The sequence below is a fragment of the Glycine max genome, chromosome 18, assembly GCF_000004515.6.
Source record: "Glycine max cultivar Williams 82 chromosome 18, Glycine_max_v4.0, whole genome shotgun sequence".
NCBI classification, from domain to species: domain Eukaryota; kingdom Viridiplantae; phylum Streptophyta; class Magnoliopsida; order Fabales; family Fabaceae; genus Glycine; species Glycine max.
This window is the reverse complement of record NC_038254.2, coordinates 20,554,645-20,575,438: the sequence shown is the minus strand read 5'-3', so window position 1 is coordinate 20,575,438 and position 20,794 is coordinate 20,554,645. Positions and strand designations below refer to the sequence as shown.

At 35.5% G+C, this 20,794-nt stretch overlaps 2 protein-coding genes across 3 annotated transcripts; one reads left to right on the top strand and one right to left on the bottom strand.

The window, feature by feature from the left end:
- The first annotated feature begins 6,693 nt into the window (after nt 1–6,693).
- LOC102666322 (uncharacterized) lies at nt 6,694–10,552 on the top strand. The gene is made up of 9 exons (XM_041011784.1): nt 6,694–6,755; nt 6,842–6,977; nt 7,172–7,408; nt 8,045–8,130; nt 8,234–8,425; nt 8,550–8,599; nt 9,821–10,002; nt 10,090–10,311; nt 10,421–10,552. The coding sequence occupies exons 1-9, from the start codon at nt 6,694–6,696 to the stop codon at nt 10,463–10,465; spliced, it is 1,212 nt and encodes a 403-aa protein (XP_040867718.1). The 3' UTR covers nt 10,466–10,552.
- LOC100797563 (proline-rich receptor-like protein kinase PERK13) lies at nt 10,443–17,071 on the bottom strand. Of its 2 annotated transcripts, none has more exons than XM_006602320.4 (8): nt 15,744–17,071; nt 14,584–15,018; nt 14,395–14,481; nt 13,372–13,442; nt 13,178–13,254; nt 12,738–12,885; nt 11,771–11,932; nt 10,443–11,420 (listed from the first exon to the last, which is right to left on the bottom strand). In XM_006602320.4, the coding sequence occupies exons 1-8, from the start codon at nt 16,387–16,389 to the stop codon at nt 11,127–11,129; spliced, it is 1,920 nt and encodes a 639-aa protein (XP_006602383.2). In that variant the 5' UTR covers nt 16,390–17,071; the 3' UTR covers nt 10,443–11,126. The 2 variants fall into 2 exon arrangements, with proteins under 2 accessions (XP_006602383.2, XP_006602382.2); XM_006602319.4 differs by having other exon boundaries at nt 15,552–17,070.
- Nucleotides 17,072–20,794: the final 3,723 nt, after the last annotated feature.

The following is a 20,794-nucleotide window of genomic DNA, read 5'->3' as shown; positions in this document are numbered from 1 at the left end:
TAATAACAACACATGATCCTAGCTCACGCATAAGCTTATTTCGTTGTGTTTTTGTAGTGTTTAGGAGAGAACACAAGGTGGTTATTTATAGAGAAAATAGTTATAACTGTCTGTAATCGATTAAATCTATAAGGTAATCAATTAATTCAATGAAGTAATCGATTAGATTATCTTTTTAATCGATTAAAGTGTTATTCCCAAAAACTGGAAACAACTCAAGAACAATGTAATCGATTAGATACTCAAAGTAATTGATTAAAGTGTTCTTGTTCACTTCTAAAACACTTATAGAAAGAGAAGTAATCGATTATATCTCATGATAACCGAGTAAAGCAGAGACTCCTAAATAAATCAATCATTGTCTAAAAAAAAACTATGTAATCGATTACGATAAGGCTATAATCAATTAAACCGATACGAGACATAACTTTGCAAGCTTGAAACAACTTGTGTAACCGATTACGATAAGGTTGTAATCGATTAAAATAAAGAGTTTTGCCTTCTGAAGAAATTTTCTTCTCACTCACACATGGTGATGCATAATGCACAAAAGATATAATATGGATTGAGATGCAACACTCAAAATAACAACCAATACAAATGCCACTCAAGAGAGTTGGGCATGTAAAAGACGACAAAACTTCTTCAAGCTTCAAGCTTAAGTCTTCATGTTGCTCCCCCTATCTCTAACAACATTAACAACCCAAAATAATAATGTAAATAGTAATGATTGATAATTACAAAAGGTCTGAGCCTAGGTCTACCCATCTCCAAAATACATATATAAGGGTAAAACCTAAAAACTCAGAGCAATCATCTATACCGAAGTCCTAAAGTTAGCCATATCCACAAAAAAAAATCAATCAAATCAGATGCAAGAAGGCCTCCTAGTAAGACTCCTCAAATGAATCCTGCAAGGAATCCTCCTCCATGATCTCAGGCTCTGTGGCAGGGTCCTCCTTGTCCATAAATGGATCCTCCTCGTATGATGTATCCTCCTCTGAATCCTCTCCCTCGTTCTCTGACACAAGATCCACCTCAGGTAGTACCCAAGCCTCAGGCAACATCGAATGAGGATACATTAGAGTGGGAGAGGCGGTATCAGTATCCTTGGATGAGGAGTCAAAATCAGCAAAAGACATTGCAATGTCAGTAGACGACAAAAGGGACTCGAATGGAATGACCACCTCCAACACGGGTGTTGCAAAGCGATAGTAGGACGGTGTAGGCTGGGTCCATGAAAAGAAAAATTCAATAATATGAATCTCATCTCCTGGTACATTTGGCATATGACGACAACGTTATAATCCAGAGAAGTGATCCACATAGAGCATGTCACTGTGTTCCTACTTGGTCTCCATAGCATCAATGTAGAATAAGGGAGGCGGCGCCAGGCTCGTCATCTGGTCTTGAAAATGGTAATAAAGGAATGAGTACTCCATCGATTTCGGAACCAAAAACACAGATGTTAAATTCCACATGTAACCTAACAACCATCATGTGCGGTCAACTAGCAAGTAACACTCACGACATCCTATTCCGCATTCTACGACCACACTGTTCTTACCTTGGGCCCAACACTACCACTAAGCCCCCAGGCCTTCGTGATCTTATGCAACATATGGATGACAATTGGGAGGACACATCACATGCGGTTACATGACATGACACTCTCACTAGCAATGGATACAGCTCCACTATAGTCCGGAATGCCAACTATGGCTGGTGAGTCCCCCATACTAACTGAGAATAAGACCCTTAGTCGGGTTATCACCACTCAACAATTCCTCAGGTTCCTTTGGACCAATTGAACCATCCCCTAGTGTACCTACTATGTGTCATCCATCCTCACTTAACGAATCCTCACTCATTCTTTATGATGAGCAATGTGAACGACGGTTGCGTTGGTACTTGTGACTAGACATTAAAGGATGTATTTCCACTAAGTTAAGGGTCATGCCCCACTCTCGACACAACATTCACTCTAGTTCTAACACAATTATCCGGCTTTGTTTTCCATCCTTTCCTTGTAATGCATGTTGATCCTTATGTAGTTCCCGATTGCAAGTATCCTCAATCGTGCACACACACAAACATAGTAAGAGAGGAAGGGAATTAATCCTCTTCCCTTTCTAGGGTCATCATCAAAATGTCCACTTAAGTGGACATTACCACTTGTACATCCATCACTATCAAACCAATAGTTAATCCATCACAAGACATCCAAGTACAATTTGTTGAGGGTCAAACACCCTTGGACCCAATCCTAAAGCACAAAAATTCAAGATCAATATCATAATAATCAATATCATGCAACATGCCTTGCCAAGTGGTCACACTCACTTGGTCTCACATATTTAATCATAGAAATTCCACATAATAATAATCAATCAAAGCAAACAATTAATTCCAAAAGCTATATCATGATTTTCATACAATTCTACACATACAAACACTTTCTCATTTGGAATTGTGCCTAATCACCCACTTTTAAAAACATTTCAATTGATGAAGAAATCCAATTAAGGCAAACCATATAAGTTTTTCAAGGTTTTAGGATGTAAGGAATTTAATTTTGGACTCAATCCTCCAATTCCACTCCCATTTGGTCAGATTTTGAAAATGCTCTGCACTTGGCCTCGAAAGTTCACAAACTTGTTTCCTAAATTCCAAGAGTTGTAGAAATCCATTTCATACAAATTTTATATCAAACCCTGTGTTTTTAAATATGAGTAACTCTATTACATGGTCAAAATCTATAGAAAACAAGCCCATATGCACACATCGTTCAAAACAGTGAAGGTGCTAAAAGAGCACAAAACTTGAAATCATGGTTCCATAGACTATACTAACTCAAATGGGGTGTACTTTATGTCTAGCCCTAGGTTCTTGTACCTAATAAGGTCAATTATGAGGTCCATTTCAACAGATTCGAACCCCAAATTCAAAAGCTACAAAAACAGAGCATGAAAATCATATATATTGCCCTAACTTGAAAATTAATTTCCCAAGGCTACACAAATCCAAATGAGGCATATCATATATGATTTCCTAGGTTTTAGGGATTAAGGAACTCAAATTTGAACCCATAATTCATAAATTCAATTCGTAGCATTCACAGTACCACAATTACAAAGTTACGGGATTTGTGTTAAACATACAAAATCATCATATAAATGAAGTTCTAGTGCCTAGCAACATAGTATGGGTCCTAAGAAATGAAATACTCCTCTCTTACCTCTTTTTTGACTCAATGAAGCAAAGAAAAGAGTGTGGATTGAGCTAGAAACTTAAATCCTTCCCAGTCATGAAAATGGAGGATGAAAGAGAAGGAGATGTGCAATCAAGCTTCAAGGGAAGAAGAAAATGGAGATGGGCATGAGAAGAGGGACTCATCTATACCTCCAAGGACTTGAGCTTCCAACAATGGATGAAGAGAAGAAATAAAAAGCAAAGTACTCCCTCTCTCACTCTCCTTGGACAACCAACACACAACAAGAGAGGGGGTTGGGTTGCTTTCTCTTTAATAGAGGGAGAGTTAGGTTTAGAGGAGGTCCTACATATGGGTCTCCTAGGTTTTTTCCTCTCTTTTTCCTATTCAAACTAACTACACTTAACAACGACTTAAACTCTCAATTAATCCCTAATTAATTCTCACTTCTAAATTAATTCTAGAATGATAAGTTCATTTATTAATCTCTTTTATTAATCTTGACAAAAATAATTGAAGTGAATGAGAAATTAATTCTCATCCTCCTCAATCATTTAAACTAATTGTTTATCACATCTAGACATATTCAAGTTCTAAACTTCCATGAATCAGTCTAAATCTCTCACATTAGCCTAAAAGACTTTAATTAGTAAATTGTCATTAATGAAGAATTCCCTTACTTTGACTTTCTAAATTGCAGTTGACTTTTGCTAATTGATGGTTTGACCAAGGGTTTTTACGTGTAAACTACTTATTTCTAGACTTAGAACTTAAATCTAAGTCACTTAATTATCTAATGACGGTTCTGTCTCTTATATGCATAATTTGGTCACCAAGAATAATCCTAACACACTACATATCAAACAAACACAATTTACTTCTACACAAAACCTCCCAATCTAAGAAAATTGGGATGTTATAACATCTACATAAATTACTTTGCTTTAAAAAAAATGGAAAAAAATGTCTTACATATTTTCCACATTAAGTAGATATTTAGGGTTTGTAAGTAGATATGATATAACTAAAAATTACACAAAATATTTATCTCCTAGGGAATTGCAAACTCTTGTTTTCTTCTAAAGCAAAAAAAAATCCTCAAACAATGATATTGTTGTAAACACCAAATTTTGTACATGGATTATTTACCAAAAAAATTGTTTTATCATGAGCAAATAAAACCATCCAAAACTAGTGAAAAAATGTAGAATTGGGATATCAAAAAGTACTAAGGATCCTACTAAATCCATTAATATTGACGCAGATCCCAATCAACTTTTTCCTATAAGGCAAGAATGTCTTTCCTTTCTCTTTTTATTCATCATGTAAAGCTTCTCCTGAGGTGACAAAGTTGTTTTGCATTTCCCACCCTTTATTCTTTTTGAAACAACAATTTTTACTTTGCCTCATTGGACTTAATTGGCATTGACCCCAAAGGATTCAAGAGAACAAAAGCGTCCTTGCCATTACTATTTCTTCAAAGCTTCGTGTTTTTCCATAGTCTCCATGTGTTTGAGAAATCCATGAATTTTCTCTTCTTGCATTTATTGTTCAATGTCTCAACTTCAACCATTTTCATTTTTTGTGAAGTCTCGTTGCATGATTCTTTCAATGTACCTTTTGATTGTGAGGAAAAGTGGTTGAGTTGATCAACAACAAAGAGCTTCTTCGGTGATAGTTGAAGAGGCAAGGTGTTTTTGTCCTGTGCAGTGGATTTTTTTTATATAAATTGTTTAAAACTGAGGAAAATTAATTATATATAATCAACTTATATGTGAAACTTTGATTAAATGTTAAAAGAAGTGATTCATTATTTACTAGCACAAAAAAATAGTAGTAATAGTGTAAGAAGGGCAACAGTGTAACGTGATCCATTTGACTTCGTGGTTACTTGTTTTTAAGCATGTTAATTGGAATGTTTCCTTTTTTTCACCAAATGTATTCTATTTATATACTATTTGAACATACTAAATGAAAAGAAAAATTACTATTATGGTATTCCACTAATAACTTAAGGTTAATATATTTCAAGTGGTCAAACATTATAATCTCATTGCTTTCAAGAAATTAAAATTGTATTTAGAATGAAAATGTTTGAAATTTTTATCCAAAATATTAACATAGTTTTTTTAGTGAAATATTTAAATAGTTAAAAGGTTATTTATATATAACCTAAAATCGTTGTTTAAATGAAATTAATAGAACTTGCTGTACAAATTAGTCGCACCATTATTTTCATGTTATCTATAAATTCAATAAGAATTTGTGGCTTTTCCTCATTATTTATTTATTTTTAAGTGTGATTATGGATATGTCTCTACACAGAGCAAGAATGAATCTTTTTAAATTTTCTCCATTATGCAATTGGTAATGGAACCTCCCTTGGCATCTGAAACAATTATCTATTTTTGACATCAATGACACATTAGTAGAACTCTAATTAGATAGTAGTAGTCGTCTTTCTGGTTATATTTTTTTTTCTTTTGACCAACTCCAGCGAGGTAGTGTCGCATCCCTTTGCCACCGCCGCCATCGATGTGACCCTATGGTAGTCTTGCACCGCCAAGCCCTGCGCCCGATGGTGTTAGGAGCCGCGCCTCTTCCATGGACGTGTCTCTCCTTTGTTGCGCTGTGAAGGTACTACTAATGCACCTAGGGTTTTATAGTAAAATTTATATTATTTTGTCCAATACATAAACACATCAAATAAGATATAACACAAAATTACTTGTATGCGTATTCTAAAAAAGTTATTCTGTAACTCAGCTACTTATTCAGTATTGTTGTGTCTGTCTTATCTTTTTAACAAATGAAACATACTCTAAAGTTTATAAAACATGTTACATATCTCATTATTGACGGGCACACTATTTGCTTTCACAAAAAAAGTACACATAAATTGTACCGTGCAAGCAATTCAACAACAATATATGTACCCAAATATTCTTGTTGAAAACAGAAATAAATGTATAAAATCCCAAAAGTAAAGTTTTTTTTAACACACCCAAAAGATAAAGATATGCATGTATTAATCCTAGCAAATCAAACATATATGTTCTGGAATGAAATTTAATTTTTCTCAGAGTGAAAGAGCTCAAATTTGGAAAATCTGAAGAATAAATTAGACAACAATTGATTGATATAGCTAGTAGCAAGTAGCAATGAAAAAATTAGGAGAAGTTGAATTTTTGTTCAAAGAAGAAAAACTACTACACGCATTCACAGTGTAAATGTCTTTAATGCTGTTATCCAATTATAAAACTAACAAAAAAAATTATTTTTAGTTGTATTAAGTACCTTCAAATCATACCAATACTTTTTTATTGACTAATAATGTATACAATAAATGGCAAATTTCCCCAGATGGGGTGCTTTTAAAAAGTATTTCCCCAAATGGGGTTCTTTTGAAATATTTTACATGGGGGGGGGGGGGTTGTTTTCTACGTAAACTGCATGGGAAACATAACAAACCGTCATTGCCAATGGCGAGTTTGCAGAGCATCTCCCACGTGGCAAGGAAAACGCCAGTGGTGATGGCGATTTCGTACCAGCTGCAAGTCGCCAGCTCTTCTGGCGAGTCTGTGCTTCGTTTCGGAAATCGCTAGTTTGACTAGTGGGTTGGCTTTGCAGGAGGAGGTTCAGGCGTAGGCTAGGCGATGCAGCTACGGTGCAGGTGCAGTTGCAGCAGGCGCAGAGAAATTGCCAGTCATGGTGGCGATTTGGCTGTTTTCAAAAAAAATTTCTGGCCTATAAAGCAATGCAGGAGGTGCTCCCTTAGTCTGCTTCATTTTTTAATCTTCACTCTTCACTGCATTGCTTCTTCTGCCATTGCTGTTTGCTTCCAGTGCTCCCTTATTTTCTTGCTACGTTTTTTTTCCAGAGTGAAGATTCAAAAATGAAGCAGACTAAGGGAGCACCTCCTGCATTGCTTTATAGGCCAGAAATTTTTTTTGAAAACAGCCAAATCGCCACCATGACTGGCGATTTCTCTGCACCTGCACCGTAGCTGCACCGCCTAGCCTACGCCTGAACCTCCCCCTGCAAAGCCAACCCGCTAGTCAAACTAGCGATTTCCAAAACGAAGCACAGACTCGCCAGAAGAGCTGGCGACTTGCAGCTAGTACGAAATCGCTATCACCACTGGCGTTTTCCTTGTCACGTGGGAGATGCTCAGCAAACTCGCCATTGGCAATGGCGGTTTGCTATGTTTCCCATGCAGTTTACGTAGAAAACAACCCCCCATGTAAAATATTTCAAAAGAACCCCATTTGGGGAAATACTTTGTAAAAGCACCCCATCTGGGGAAATTTGCCTACAATAAATAGTACATCCCTATTAAACTTTTCAAAGAATTGTGTTTCGAAATATTTATGGTGTGGAGAAAAGAAAATGATATATAAAATGTGACCCCACACGAAATAGTCAAAGAAGAGAAAAGGAAAAAAAATACAAATAAAAGGAATCTAATGATTGTGCAGTCATGGGTTGCTTTCAAAGCAACGTGTTAAAAATGGTTATTTTGTATTATTAATGGTCACGGTTAGTTAGTCAAAAACAGCTTCTGCCTCTAATTCACTGGCAGGTACAAAGATTCCCAGTGTCAGAGATATGCCACTGATGAGAATGATACACCATTCCGTAGTAGTAATTGCTATAAGGACTTTCCGTGTACCGTGTGCTTCATCAATTCGGGAAAACTGTTATAAATTGAAGGGTACGTGAAAATCAAATGAAATGAAGTGGTCCATGTAGAAAAAAGCATACGCATACGCAAAAGTTTTAAGTCTCCAAAACCGAAGTTGCAGTTTTAGGAGGGCACGAATGAGTGGTTAGGGTGTGGTAGATTGGCATAGAACCCTTGTTAAGACCAGTGCTTGGGATTATGTAGTTGTTTGGAAATATGGGGATGACCCAACAAGGTACTAGTACTACTATTACAAATAGCCATTTTTTTCTTTTTTCTTTTACTATTTTTTCATTTATTGGGGAATCAGGGTTTAGCGCATTTTGATCACTGTGTAGGTTTATTGAGTGGGTAGGTTGCTGTTGTAGTGGGAGTTGCATTGATGTGGTGAAGCCTGAAGAGGAAAAGGCTGAAGTGTGCAACATGGCTCCCATTTGCAGGGATGACCATTTTCATTTTCAGCATCCAGTTAGAACAAAGGCTTGTGAGGCTCTTGCTCAGCTTCCTTTTGCATTGTCTCTGTATTCTGGGTCTCTCTCTCTCATTCTGACTTATGTTTGTGTGTGTTTAAATATTTACTATACATGTATGTAATTTTTTTTTTTGTAAATTTGGCCAAAGAAAGGACTAATGATAGTTAATTATCTGGCTCAGTGTGCATGGAGGTTGCCATATCACAACAATCAAGATGGATTACCCAGGTGGTAATTTCTATGGACTAAAATATCAGACAAATTACTGTTTATTTTCTTAAACTAGTCCTTCTCCATATGCTGGCTTTTTATTTTAAATAAAAAGGCTATTTCTGGGATGAAAATTAGGGAAGGTCCACTGAAGTTTGAATCTTGTCCCAGATAGATAACCTATTTGATCCAAATACCAAGTGACTATGTTACAATTATTCTTTTGAGTGATTCTTTTGTTTTTCAGCTGATACAAGTTTAATGCAATGAAGGGATTTTTTTTTTCCCTCTTGTTCTTTTGATAAAGGGGTCACATACTTACTCTCCATTCTAGCAAGAAACTTGCCATTTGTTGCTAGAAACTTTCTTACATTGGTTAAGTGCTAGTAAAGGCACAACTAGTACCTCCTTGGGTTCTTTGATGGCTATTGCAAATTACTTTCTTCCCTTAATCTGATTAATTAGCTTTAGCTATGACCTTTGTGTAAATTTTAATACACGAACATCCAAAATCAGTGGCAACCCTGATAACATTTCAGGCTGAAGCAATTACCTTCTCAAAGTAACTCAAAAGTTACATAAAAAAATTAATATTGCACAACAGTTGTCAATTTGTCATGGATACAGGAAAATATTTTACATTTTAACTGTGATTATTAATGGTAGCTCACCATGTTTAATAGGATTATAATTTATAAACTAAAATTCTCACTGTTTTGGCAGGAATCAATTGGAACCCAAGTTTTGGTCCCTATTTTTGGTGGTCTTATTGAGCTCTTCACTGAATTTGGTAGAATATAAATCTTGATACTTGTTAACAACACCTCTGATTGAAAACTCTTATGTTAATGAAGTGCTCATCTTTCTCAGATTCCAATGGATATGAATATCATAGAGCTCATAACAGCACATGGTTGTGTCTCTTCAGAGCAAGAAACCATATCTGCACAGAGCTACACCAGTCTGAACATCAATGAACATCTGCCATTAAGGGAACAATACTCACAGTGGTGTTCACCACACATGTAAACTTTAACTCCTAGGGTCCATCAGCCTGCAACAAAACAATGCAGCTCCCATCCTAGCATTGAAGGACCCTCCAATGGGTCTAATCCTTCAACTGAAGAACCATCATTTGATTCAAAGTTTGTTGTTTTGATTCCCAATGAGTATCTGAAACCACAAGTTAAAATATCTCTCCTATCCCCAAAACTAAAATGCCCAAGTACAACAAAACTTCAGGGAAACGGCAGAGAGGTTTGACATCCCATTGTAGCAATGATGATGATGATAAATCAAAATCGGTCAAGGAGTCTCAGAAGGAAGTTTACCAGGCTAAAAATCTTGTCACAGAGAGGAATAGGAGGAACAAGATAAAGAAAGGGCTTTTTACTCTGCGGTATCTAGTCCCAAGGATAACCAAGGTAGATAAACGGCATAACTTAGAAGCATATTTATAATGCTTGGCCTTCTTAATTCTGACTAATATCTGATAGGCTAAATTTTGGCAGATGGATAGAGCTGCAATTCTTGCCGACGCGGTTGACCATATAAAGGAATTGCAAATGCAAGTAAGAGAACTTAAAGATGAGGTCAGGGAATTGGAAGAACAGGAATGCGAGAAGAACACACCACAATTGAGGATAACAAAAGCCAAAAAACAAGAAGGAACCGGAAGTAACCCTCCTCTTAATCAAAGTTCTTCTGGTTGCACTAAAAAGATGCAAATGGAGGTACAAGAGTTTGCATAACCTCCTCACTGTTCTCTCTAAATCATAGATGAAACTAAATTTCAATACATCCTGTCTTTGTGACTCTAAGTAATCTTTAACACGTTAGCAGGTGCAAGTAGAACTGCATCACATTAGCAAGACAGACCACATTTGATGGCAGAGTCCTTAACATTCTGACGGTTAAGGTAAGAATATAAGAATTCATAGCAAAGTGCATTAATTTGCTGAATATAAGGAGCACCATAAAAATACATGAGCTAATTTGCGGTAATTTGGCTCAGGACTCCAAGTCCAATACAAAACACTTATCACATTCCAGTTTGGGTTTATAAATTAGATATGGCTCCACTACTCTCTTCCCTTCCAAGAGGGATTACACAATTTTGGGAGAGACCAAAAAAGTAGGAAAGATTTTATTCATGGGAAAAAAATGTAACCTGCATCATTTAAAAAGTTAGGTGGATTAGAACTTTTTTTGGAAAGCATTCATTTCATCCTTCTGTCTCACCACCTCTCTCACAGTCCCCCTTCACGATATTAGTTCATAGGATCCCCTTTCTGATGCAATGACATTAAATTTTGACCTCAACAAACTTATCTTTTTACACGCTGCCAACATACAGGCCATAGTTCTAATCCATGTAAAACCAGAAACATTTATGGCTTGTGGTATGATGATCATGCAATGTTGTCATGGTCCATTAGAAGAATTTGGGGAATCTAATTGGGTTAAAAGCAGCAGCCTCTAACGCCATGCGTCTATACTCATTGGTCTCTGTTGCGCTGCTATGTGTGCTTTCCCTCAATCCCTGTTTTCATTCAATACTGCTCCTATGCATGTTGATATCTCTAGAATCAAACTCGCCACTAGAACTATGCTGTATCAATTCTTGTTGGGATCCTCTTGAGGTCATTGAGGTGTCTCTTGACAAACTGTATTCTCTACTTACCATATCAAAATCAGAATCATCAAAGTTGCCATTGGCCATCCTCCTGAATAGCATAATTGCTTTATCATATTGGCCAGAATCATAAACCGTGCTATGACCATATTTCATCCCATTAGATATATCAGAACTTTCGTCTCCACAGTCCAAGGCTCTTACCACCTGATATCAACCACAAGATGCATTAGTAAATATTATCGATGTATCAAATGAAAAAAAAAAAAAAAAAACACTGATGTTATTAACTCCACTGAAAATCTTTTCATGTAGCTGTTATATACAGGTTACATTACAACAGAAACGTTTCCTTCCAAATACAACTGTCATAACAGATTGCCAGATATATAACTAACTAACTAACCCCTAGGTGTAGTATCTAATAATATATGGCTTAAATGAGTTGAGATAGAATTATTAGAAAGATAGTCATGAAAAATGAAAAGAAGCACAAGCTTAAATAGTAGGTGGATGTTTTGATGCACAACATCATAGCTCTTTGGTATTGTTATCACCTGAACCATACGAGGCCGTCTAAGAGCAGAGTGGCGAACACAAGCTGCAGCTGCCTCAATCATTCTGAACATTTCACTCTCCACAAAGTGTTTTTTGAGTCTTGGATCTGTTAGATCACTAAAATCACGTGTCTCAATTGCACGAAGGAGAAGTGGACGAGCCTGTAGGCACAGGACAATCTCATAAGAGTTAGAATAACCAGAGTCATCAGTTGAACATGTTAACTTGTGACACATAGTTTGATTATTGTAAAGTGAACTATTAAAATTAGTAATTTTATTCATAAACTTGATTTCTATTTTTATACTATTGTCTCTAGTACTCATCAAAAGGAAAGTGAAGAGATAAGGGAAGGAAAAAAGAGAAATGGGTGTTTTATACTTTCCTGGGGATACACCTATTTCCATTGGCTTGTATATGTACATGTTTGAGAACAATTAGTTTTGTGGAAATAATAATTTTTTCTAAGGCTTTTAAAGAAATTAATAAAAATTAGCGAATTTTTTAAATAACTGAATCAAATGTTTCAAATGAGTTGTACTACAAAACCATAATGGGACTTGTGATGATGGAAGGGAAGAGAGAAAGAGAGGTGAGAAGTGAGTGTGGAAATTTAAAGAAATGGGCATTTAAATATCATTAATTCACAAAAGTTCTATTATAAAGGCACCATGGGGAGAAATTTTTATATGGTTTAGTATCACCACAAGTTTCAACCAATCTCCCCATGATATATAGCCGAGTTTTATTAACTCTTTCTCCTAAATTAAGAAGTTGACTACATATCAACCTGGAGATTGGTCGATACCATAGACACGTGATGATTCCTGATCATTCAATATTGTCTTCCCGATAGGACATGCAGAAATGGGATACAAAGGGAAGAGAGTGAAAGATGTATAAACACTTTTTGCAAAAAGGAGAGTAAGTATCACATTTCAAAATATGTAGAAGGTATATTCTTACCCACTCAACCAAACTCTCATCTCCCAAAGGCTGAGTTTGATCAACGGGTTTCCTTCCCGTTACAAGCTCAAGGAGGACAACCCCAAATGAGAAAACATCTGATCTGTCTGTTAATTTTCCACTTGTTGCATATTCTGGAGCCATGTACCTGTAATTGAAGCCAGAAATGAGTTTCTGTAGTAATTTAATTGGGCATTATTGAAAAAGGTTTTCCGGCCGGCAAATGCATCTACATTATTAAAATATTTTGATGGATCCCCGCAGATACGACATGTGGTAGTAGAATCAAACCTTAAAATTTTAATAAGACCTTTTCAAAACAAAACTTAAGCCACCCTCATTAAAGTTGAATTTATTTTCATTCACTGCAAGTCCCAATCCCCCATGATAATCTATATACATTAGTATCCTTTCTTTATGTTCAGGAAAAGGAAACATACCCAAAGGTTCCCATGACCCTAGTTGATACATGGGTATTGGCAGCATCAGCTAACCTCGCAAGTCCAAAGTCAGCAACCTGTGCTAAAACAAGGGTGAATTACCATCCAGACTTCGTATTTAGAGAAAACTAATGTGCCTAGATTGAAAAATAAATTTCACCATAGTACATGAACAAAACAAAATGTATGCATACCTGTGCCTCATAAGCATTATCCAAAAGTATGTTTGCGGACTTTATATCTCTGTGAATAATCTTTTGGCTGCCTAGAGATAGATAAAATACTTTAGTTATTCATAGAAATGAAAAATTAACATTGACATAAGAAATTTTGAAATAAAATAAGAAATATAAAAATCCAGAAGTTTGTTGCAGGCAGTTGTCTTCCTAATAAATAAAAAAATCATGCGCTATGTAATTCCTTAGTTAGGTCCTCAAAAAGGTTGAAAATATGCTTCCTCTTCTAAATGTCTACTTTGTATTTGTGATAGTTGGAATAGTTGCTAACCTCCTACCCAAAATTTACTTCTGTTTGTTGTTACAAACACACTGGTGTTCGGAGAAATGTTCAAAAGAGCGAAGCATAGTCAATAATTATGTGATCTCCTTAAGATACAATGAAACATAAACAGATAAAGTGACTCAAAAGTAACAACGATCTTTCTTAAAGCGTGAAATGAACTTCATAACACTATTGAGATCTAAGAGGTATTCATATTGTAACTTGTAAGATCTTCTAGGCTTTAGGATAGTTCTCTGCTTCAGAAAAAATTTATACATCAGTGCATAATCTTCTCGTAACTTCCATCAAACATCAAGCAAAGTTAAGGGATGAGAGGATAACAAATTAAGAATTATTGAATTGTTGGCCCATAATTCATGGAGAAAGGGTAGCTAGGAGTGTCTTCAGATAACAGAAAATTATGACTCACTCGACAAGGATAAAAGGAGTATTTCAACACATCACTTGAAAAACACATCATATAATGAGTTTAACTGAACCCACTTAAACCATCCGGGTTCCGCCTAATATTTGTCAGAAATTAAAATTAAATTGTGCAGTTCAGATTTTCTACACAACATTTGCACACTCATTTCCCCAGTTGTCAAAAGATTTTTAAAATGTTGCATTCCACTTGAAGAATATAGAGGTTCTGTTTAGATAAACTTTTTTTATAAGCACTTATGGGAGAAGAAAATAAATACAGATATGCTTACAGTCCTCATGCAGATATGCTAGGCCCTTTGCAGCACCTATTGCAATCTTTAGCCTCTTGGCCCAATCTAACACCGGCATTCCACTTTCTGTAATAATACACATATGATCATGAGAACCAAATGAAATACAGAGAAAACATGAACTCCATTATCATTTTCGAAGAAAAAATCAAGGGAAACTCACGTTACCATGCAAGTGATGATGGAGTGTTCCATTAGGAACATACTCATAGATAAGAATTCTTTGCTGCTCACATATGCAATAACCAACTAATGCCACCAAATGTCGATGATGAACACGGCTGATGATCTCCACTTCAGCCTTGAATTCCCTTTCTCCCTGTCCACTGCCAGCCTTAAGCTGCTTTACTGCAACTGTTTTTCCATCTGGCAGCCAACCTTTGTAAACACACCCAAACCCTCCTTCCCCAATAACATTTTGAGTAGAAAATGCATTGGTCATTTCCATAACCATTTCATAGGTAAAAACTATCTGAACACTTTTGAACTGAGCTGAGTCGAAAGAAGCGCCTAAATGTTGCATGCTCATATTCCCATTTCCATAGTTGTTTGCAAGGGGAGGCGATGGGATAGGCTGCTGTACATAGTAATGCCCATTAGCACCTGGTGGCCATCACAATTAGACAAGAAAATCAAATGTAGCAAGGCAATGAATAAGTAAAGAGAAATGCTGATTGGTATGAAAACTTAGTGAAAGACATGTATGAAAGTGAAATTTCTCTCTCTCAACAATAATTTCTCTCCCAGGATAAAAAATTATTTGTTATAAATTTCCAGAAAAAAAACTCATTCATACCAAATAGTATTGCTGAGAGCTAAAATGACAACTTTATATAATGGTAGTTGATATTATTCTTTAATCAAAACCTGCATTTTTCAACCACTGGAGTTATCTTAAAAAAAAGAAATTATTAGGTAATCTCAAAGCATCGTGCGTTTATGATCCTAGACAATCTCTATTCGACGTATTCAAGTTTTTCAAGTTATTAGAAAGAATTAACAACACTTCATTAGGTGTCACCCAGAGATTAGTTAGGACTATGATGGTTCTTGCTTGACCACCTTTTTATAGAAGCACAACAATCTAGGTTTTATACTTTTATCCTAAGTACGAAAAATGACTACAAATGATTTACCTGATTTTACATGAATTTTAAAGGGTGGCATATAGGGTGTAGTATAGGCATCCCTTCTTGATTTTTTCTTCTTAAACACGAAAACAAGAGCTACAGCTACAGCAACCAAGGCAACAGCAAAAATCCCAGCGAGTGTGTAACCAACATATTTTCCTGAATTATCACCAGAAGAGGTTTGATTGGGAGAAGAACCTGTTGAGTTTGTATGGGAAGCAACACCATGCTTATGGTGACCTGATCGTGACTTCTCAGAGGTTCCCTGGGTTGAATCATTGGAGGGTGCATTACGCCGCGAAGAAGGTCTATCAGGGGGAGGTGGAGCACGGAATTGTGGTGGCGACGATAATGGTTGCAACGGTGGTGGCCACTGTTTACGTGGATAATAAGGAGGAGGAGGAGGAGGAGAAGGATTGCCATTGCGCAACGGCACTGATTGTGATTGTGGCGGTGGTGGCGATGAAGGTGGTGGCAATGAGGGTGGTGGTGGTGATGGCGGCAATGGTGAGGGTGGTCGCAGTGATGGTGATGGTAATGGTAGAGGTGGCGGTCGCGGTGATGGTGGTGGACTTAAATATTTAGATGGTGGTGGCGACATAAACGGTGGGGGAAGTTTTAGCCAAGGCGGTGATAATATTGATGGTTTCAACTGAGGCGGCAGTGGCAGTGGTGATGGCCGTGGGGACTTGGACGGAGCACTCTCCCGAGAATCTGAATCAGGAGGCTTTGGAGATGGAGCCGAATCCTTGTCATCATGAGAACTCTTCTGTTTCCTTCTATCTTTGTTAGGTATAATTAGATGAGAAGAATCATCGTCCTCTTCGGTATGTTTTGTACTCATCTTAATATATATATATATATATATATATATATATATATATATATATATATAAATTCTCAGAATGGCAAGAAAATTGAAACCCCTTCACCTCCCGTCTTTAAACGGAGGTAAAGTGTATGGAAATGTAACAGGTTCCGGAAAACCAAACCTAGGTTTTGAGAAAAGGAATAAAACAAAGCAAGAACATGGATTGTTGTTGTAGTATGTTCCAGCATGGATTCGTCGATCCGCGCAAGTTGACGAACAGAATTGGCAGCTCGATGATGCAACGCGTTGATGGATGAGAGAGAGAGAGAGTGTGTGTCTCGATTGAACGAAAGGGAAACCAAAAGAGAAAAACAAAAATGTTGGCCATTGGAAAATCATCCATCACGAGCCCTACAATCTCTCTGTGCTGGATGGTGTTTTTTTAGGGGAAGAGGCACGTAGATTGTGCTGTTTCGTATTTTCTTAGATTCTTGTTTTGCTTCTTCGGTTATGTTTTGGTGCCGCCGTGTTCTTCTTCTCCATGAATCTCGGGTTACCGCGCAACTGGGTTATTGACATATATCTGTTTGACCCGACCGAGTCCATGAGCTTCTAAGTTTTAACAATGGTCTGCTCCATAATAAATGAGCTTTAAAAAAAAATTTATATGATGGTTAAACGGACTGCTCCATTTAATCCATCATTTTATACAAATCAAATTAGGGGTTTCAATTAGGAATGAAAACAGGATGAGGCAGGTATGGGTAAAAGTCACCCGCTACCTACCCTACTTCTTGTACGGTACCATTAAATAGATACTCCGGATATTTTTAACTGGCGGATATTCACATGTATTCATGAATATTTTAAAAAAAAATTAAAACACTTATTATAATTTTTTATTTATTCTAATTCTTTTAGTAAGATAAGTTTGTTGATTTTTCAAATTAAAAACACTTCTATTTAATTGTTTAACCATGACATATCATGTATGATAAATTTATTAATTTTTAAAATAATTATCTTAAAATAATTTAAAAGTCAACAAACTAACTCGATAAATTATACATTTTTATTTAATCAAATTATTATTTAAATTATTTTAAGATAATTATTATAAAAGTTAATAAATTTATCATATATATTTTATATTTTATATTGTAATTGTATAGACATTAAATTTTTTAATTTAAAAATAATTTTATTAGTTACAAATAAAATAAATACATAAACCTTGGATTATTCTTGTTTTGGTTCCATAGCTGCCGTTTGCACCAACCCCTTTTTTATTTATTTCGAAATTGCTCAATCAGGATGTGCTTTACATTTACAGTATATCGTCACTAGTGTCCAACTATTAGTATTAAGAATTAGCCTACAAGTTGAGATCGATACGTATACTTTTGAATTCACATAATGCCTAATTCTATAGTATATACCATTAATATTAAGAATCAACACATTTTGCATTAACCCATATTTTATTATTCTTTATAAAAACATGACTTTTATAATTTAATTTGTTTCTTAAAAGTTTAAAATAAAATGTAGAATTTAATTGGAATATACTACCTTTTGTCCTATCTATAAGAAATAAGTTGCGGTTTAAAATAAACTACTTGTTTCTTATAAAAAGAAACGAGGTAGTATTAATTATATTTTTATAATTTCATCTCATAATACAACTTTTTTTAAAAACACTATATTTAAGTATTTAAATATTTTATCGTGGATATAGGTACTATGATATCCTTTCCTACTCGATTAACAAATGGATAGTAAAAATAATCATACTTGTTACCCACGGATACCCATTTAAGATATTCATTTACTATCTGTTGGGCATATTATCTGCAGTTACCTAAGGATAAGGATGTGGATTTTTTTGTGGTCTCTATATCCAACTCAACTCATTTTGGTCTACCCCATTTTGACCTGCCCAAAAACAAACTCACAACAAGCCAACCTTTTCAGTCACCAATTCTTATTATTTTAAGGTTAATTATCCATTTCATTCCTATAGTTTTTAAATTTATTTATTTTAATTTTTATAGTTAATATTAATTAGTGAATGTTTTAGTTCTTAAAGTTTAGTGAGTGGATTTTTTAGTTCCTAAAGTTTACATTTTAATTTCCAAAAGATCATTGTCATTAAAAATTTTTAACTCCGTTAGTTTAAGAATTTTAATGGCAAGAACCTTTTGGGAATTAAAATGCAAACTTCAAGGATTAAAAAATCCACTATAGGAACTAAAAGGAATAAATTTAAAAATTATAGAGACTAAATGAGTAATTAAACCTCATTTTAATTAAAACGACTAGGCAGACCCGTTTCACCATCCTACTAAGGAATTTTTGTATTGTGGATCATCATATGTTCATGGTTTTGGCTTAAAATCATGTGACATGTAATTAAATTTTTTTAAGTTTCTTATAAATTGAAACTTTTAGTTACATTTCTCGTAATGGCTGAAATTATAAATATATGGATCATATAATAATTTCTCTCTATTGTCAATACAAATTTAATTTTTGTAACACAAAAAATCTTTTCACTAAGTTTATAAGCATTCATATTTTTAGTAAATGTTGCCCTTACATCAGTTTATAAATATGCACAAGAAAGGATAAAGGGGCTAATAGATATTTAACTTTTGAATATGTCATTACAACAAATGTCTTATAGTTCGTGAAGCTCATTAATATTAATTGTTTTTTTTTTCAAATTGGTCTACATTTTTAAAGGCAACACTACTAAAAAAAGAGCTTTCTACATCGGTCATTCAACGACGGTTGTATATAACCGTCTTAAATTGTGCGTCGATGGCATATTCATAATTAAGTGGGAAGAAACGACGTTGTTTCTGCATGACCGTCGTAGAATTCAAACGTAATGGCAAAGTTGTAATTATGTGATTATGATACAACAACGGTCTTGTCTAAAGACCCGTCTTTGTATCCTGTGGTTTAACACATGGTTGACACGTGATTGAAGTGTTACGATACAAAGACAGTCTTGACTGAGACCCGTCTTTGTATCCTAAAGTTGGTTTCACGTGGTGGGCACGTGATGTTCCTCGCTAACATACAACGAAGGTCTTGCCTAGAGACCCGTCTTTGTATCATGTGGTTTAACACGTGGCTGACACGTGATTGAAGTGGTTACGATACAAAGACGGTCATCACTGAGACTCATCTTTGTATAGTTACACGTGGCGAACACGTGATTTTCGTCGCCACCGTACAAAGACGGTCTCGACTAGGACCCATCTTCGTATCTTAATTGGTTTAATTCTGTATCTTTGGCGCCTGCAGGTCGAAACACTACGCCCCCCCCCCCTTTTCCTTTGCCCTACCTCACTACGCGCTTACCCCTTCTCCGACATCGTAACCCCGTTCTCCTATGCCATACCTTACTGCGCACTTAGCTAGCAACCCCAGCTTCTCTCTTTGTCGTAACCCCCTTCTCCTTTGCCGTAACCGCGTCAAAGTTAAGGCCGTATTTAGGTAATGTTTGCCGTAAGCCCTTCTCCTTTGCATTGGTTGATGGAATGTTCATTCATTCAGTTTTGTCTCCTCTCAGGGCGTGTCAACAGTGGTTGTGGGTCTTCTACTACTCCGCAACACATTTCGGTGAAGCTGAGCCCCATTATAGGTAATGTTACTTCCTATAAAACCTCAATAAATTTTTAAGCAGTGGGTGAAATATAAAAGGGTAATGGCAGGAATAAAATAGCACATCGATCGTATTTGTTTTTGTTGTTATCCTGCTTTTGAAAGGAACAAAAGTAATTGGTCACCTTGTTTTTGTTGATTTGAGAATTTTCTTTCATTTGTATTCGTGATTTATGTGGAGATATATTAGCTAAATTTGAAGGTCAAAGAATTTGACCTGATGTTATGGTAATGTTTGTCCAAGTTATTGTTATTTGATAGCATACTTTTTAGACTTCATAGCTGAAGGCTCATTTTGAAAGCAATTCAAGGACTTACTAAGGTCAATGTATGTACCTCTGTGTTATCCGTTTTCCATCATGTTTTTGTAGAAGCAAGCTTCATGATGATGAATCAAGTTGATTCAAGTAGTTTTGATAATGACAAAGATGATGACAAAAAGCCCTAAGAATGATTTCAAAATTGAGTCAACAAGTTCAAGATCAAGATTAATTTCAAATTTCATGAGAAGAAATCAAGAAGATTCAAGAATCAAGAGAAGTTTGATTTCAAGATTCAAGAGAAGAAATCAAGAAGACTTCACAAGGGAAGTATTGAAAAGATTTTTCAAAAAACAAACATAGCACAGTTTTGTTTTTCAAAAGAATTTTTCTCAAAATTTTCTAAGTTACCAGAGTTTTTACTCTCTGGTAATCGATTACCAGTTTCCTGTAATCGATTACCAGTGGTAAAGTTTGATTTCAAAAGCTTTTAACTAAATTTG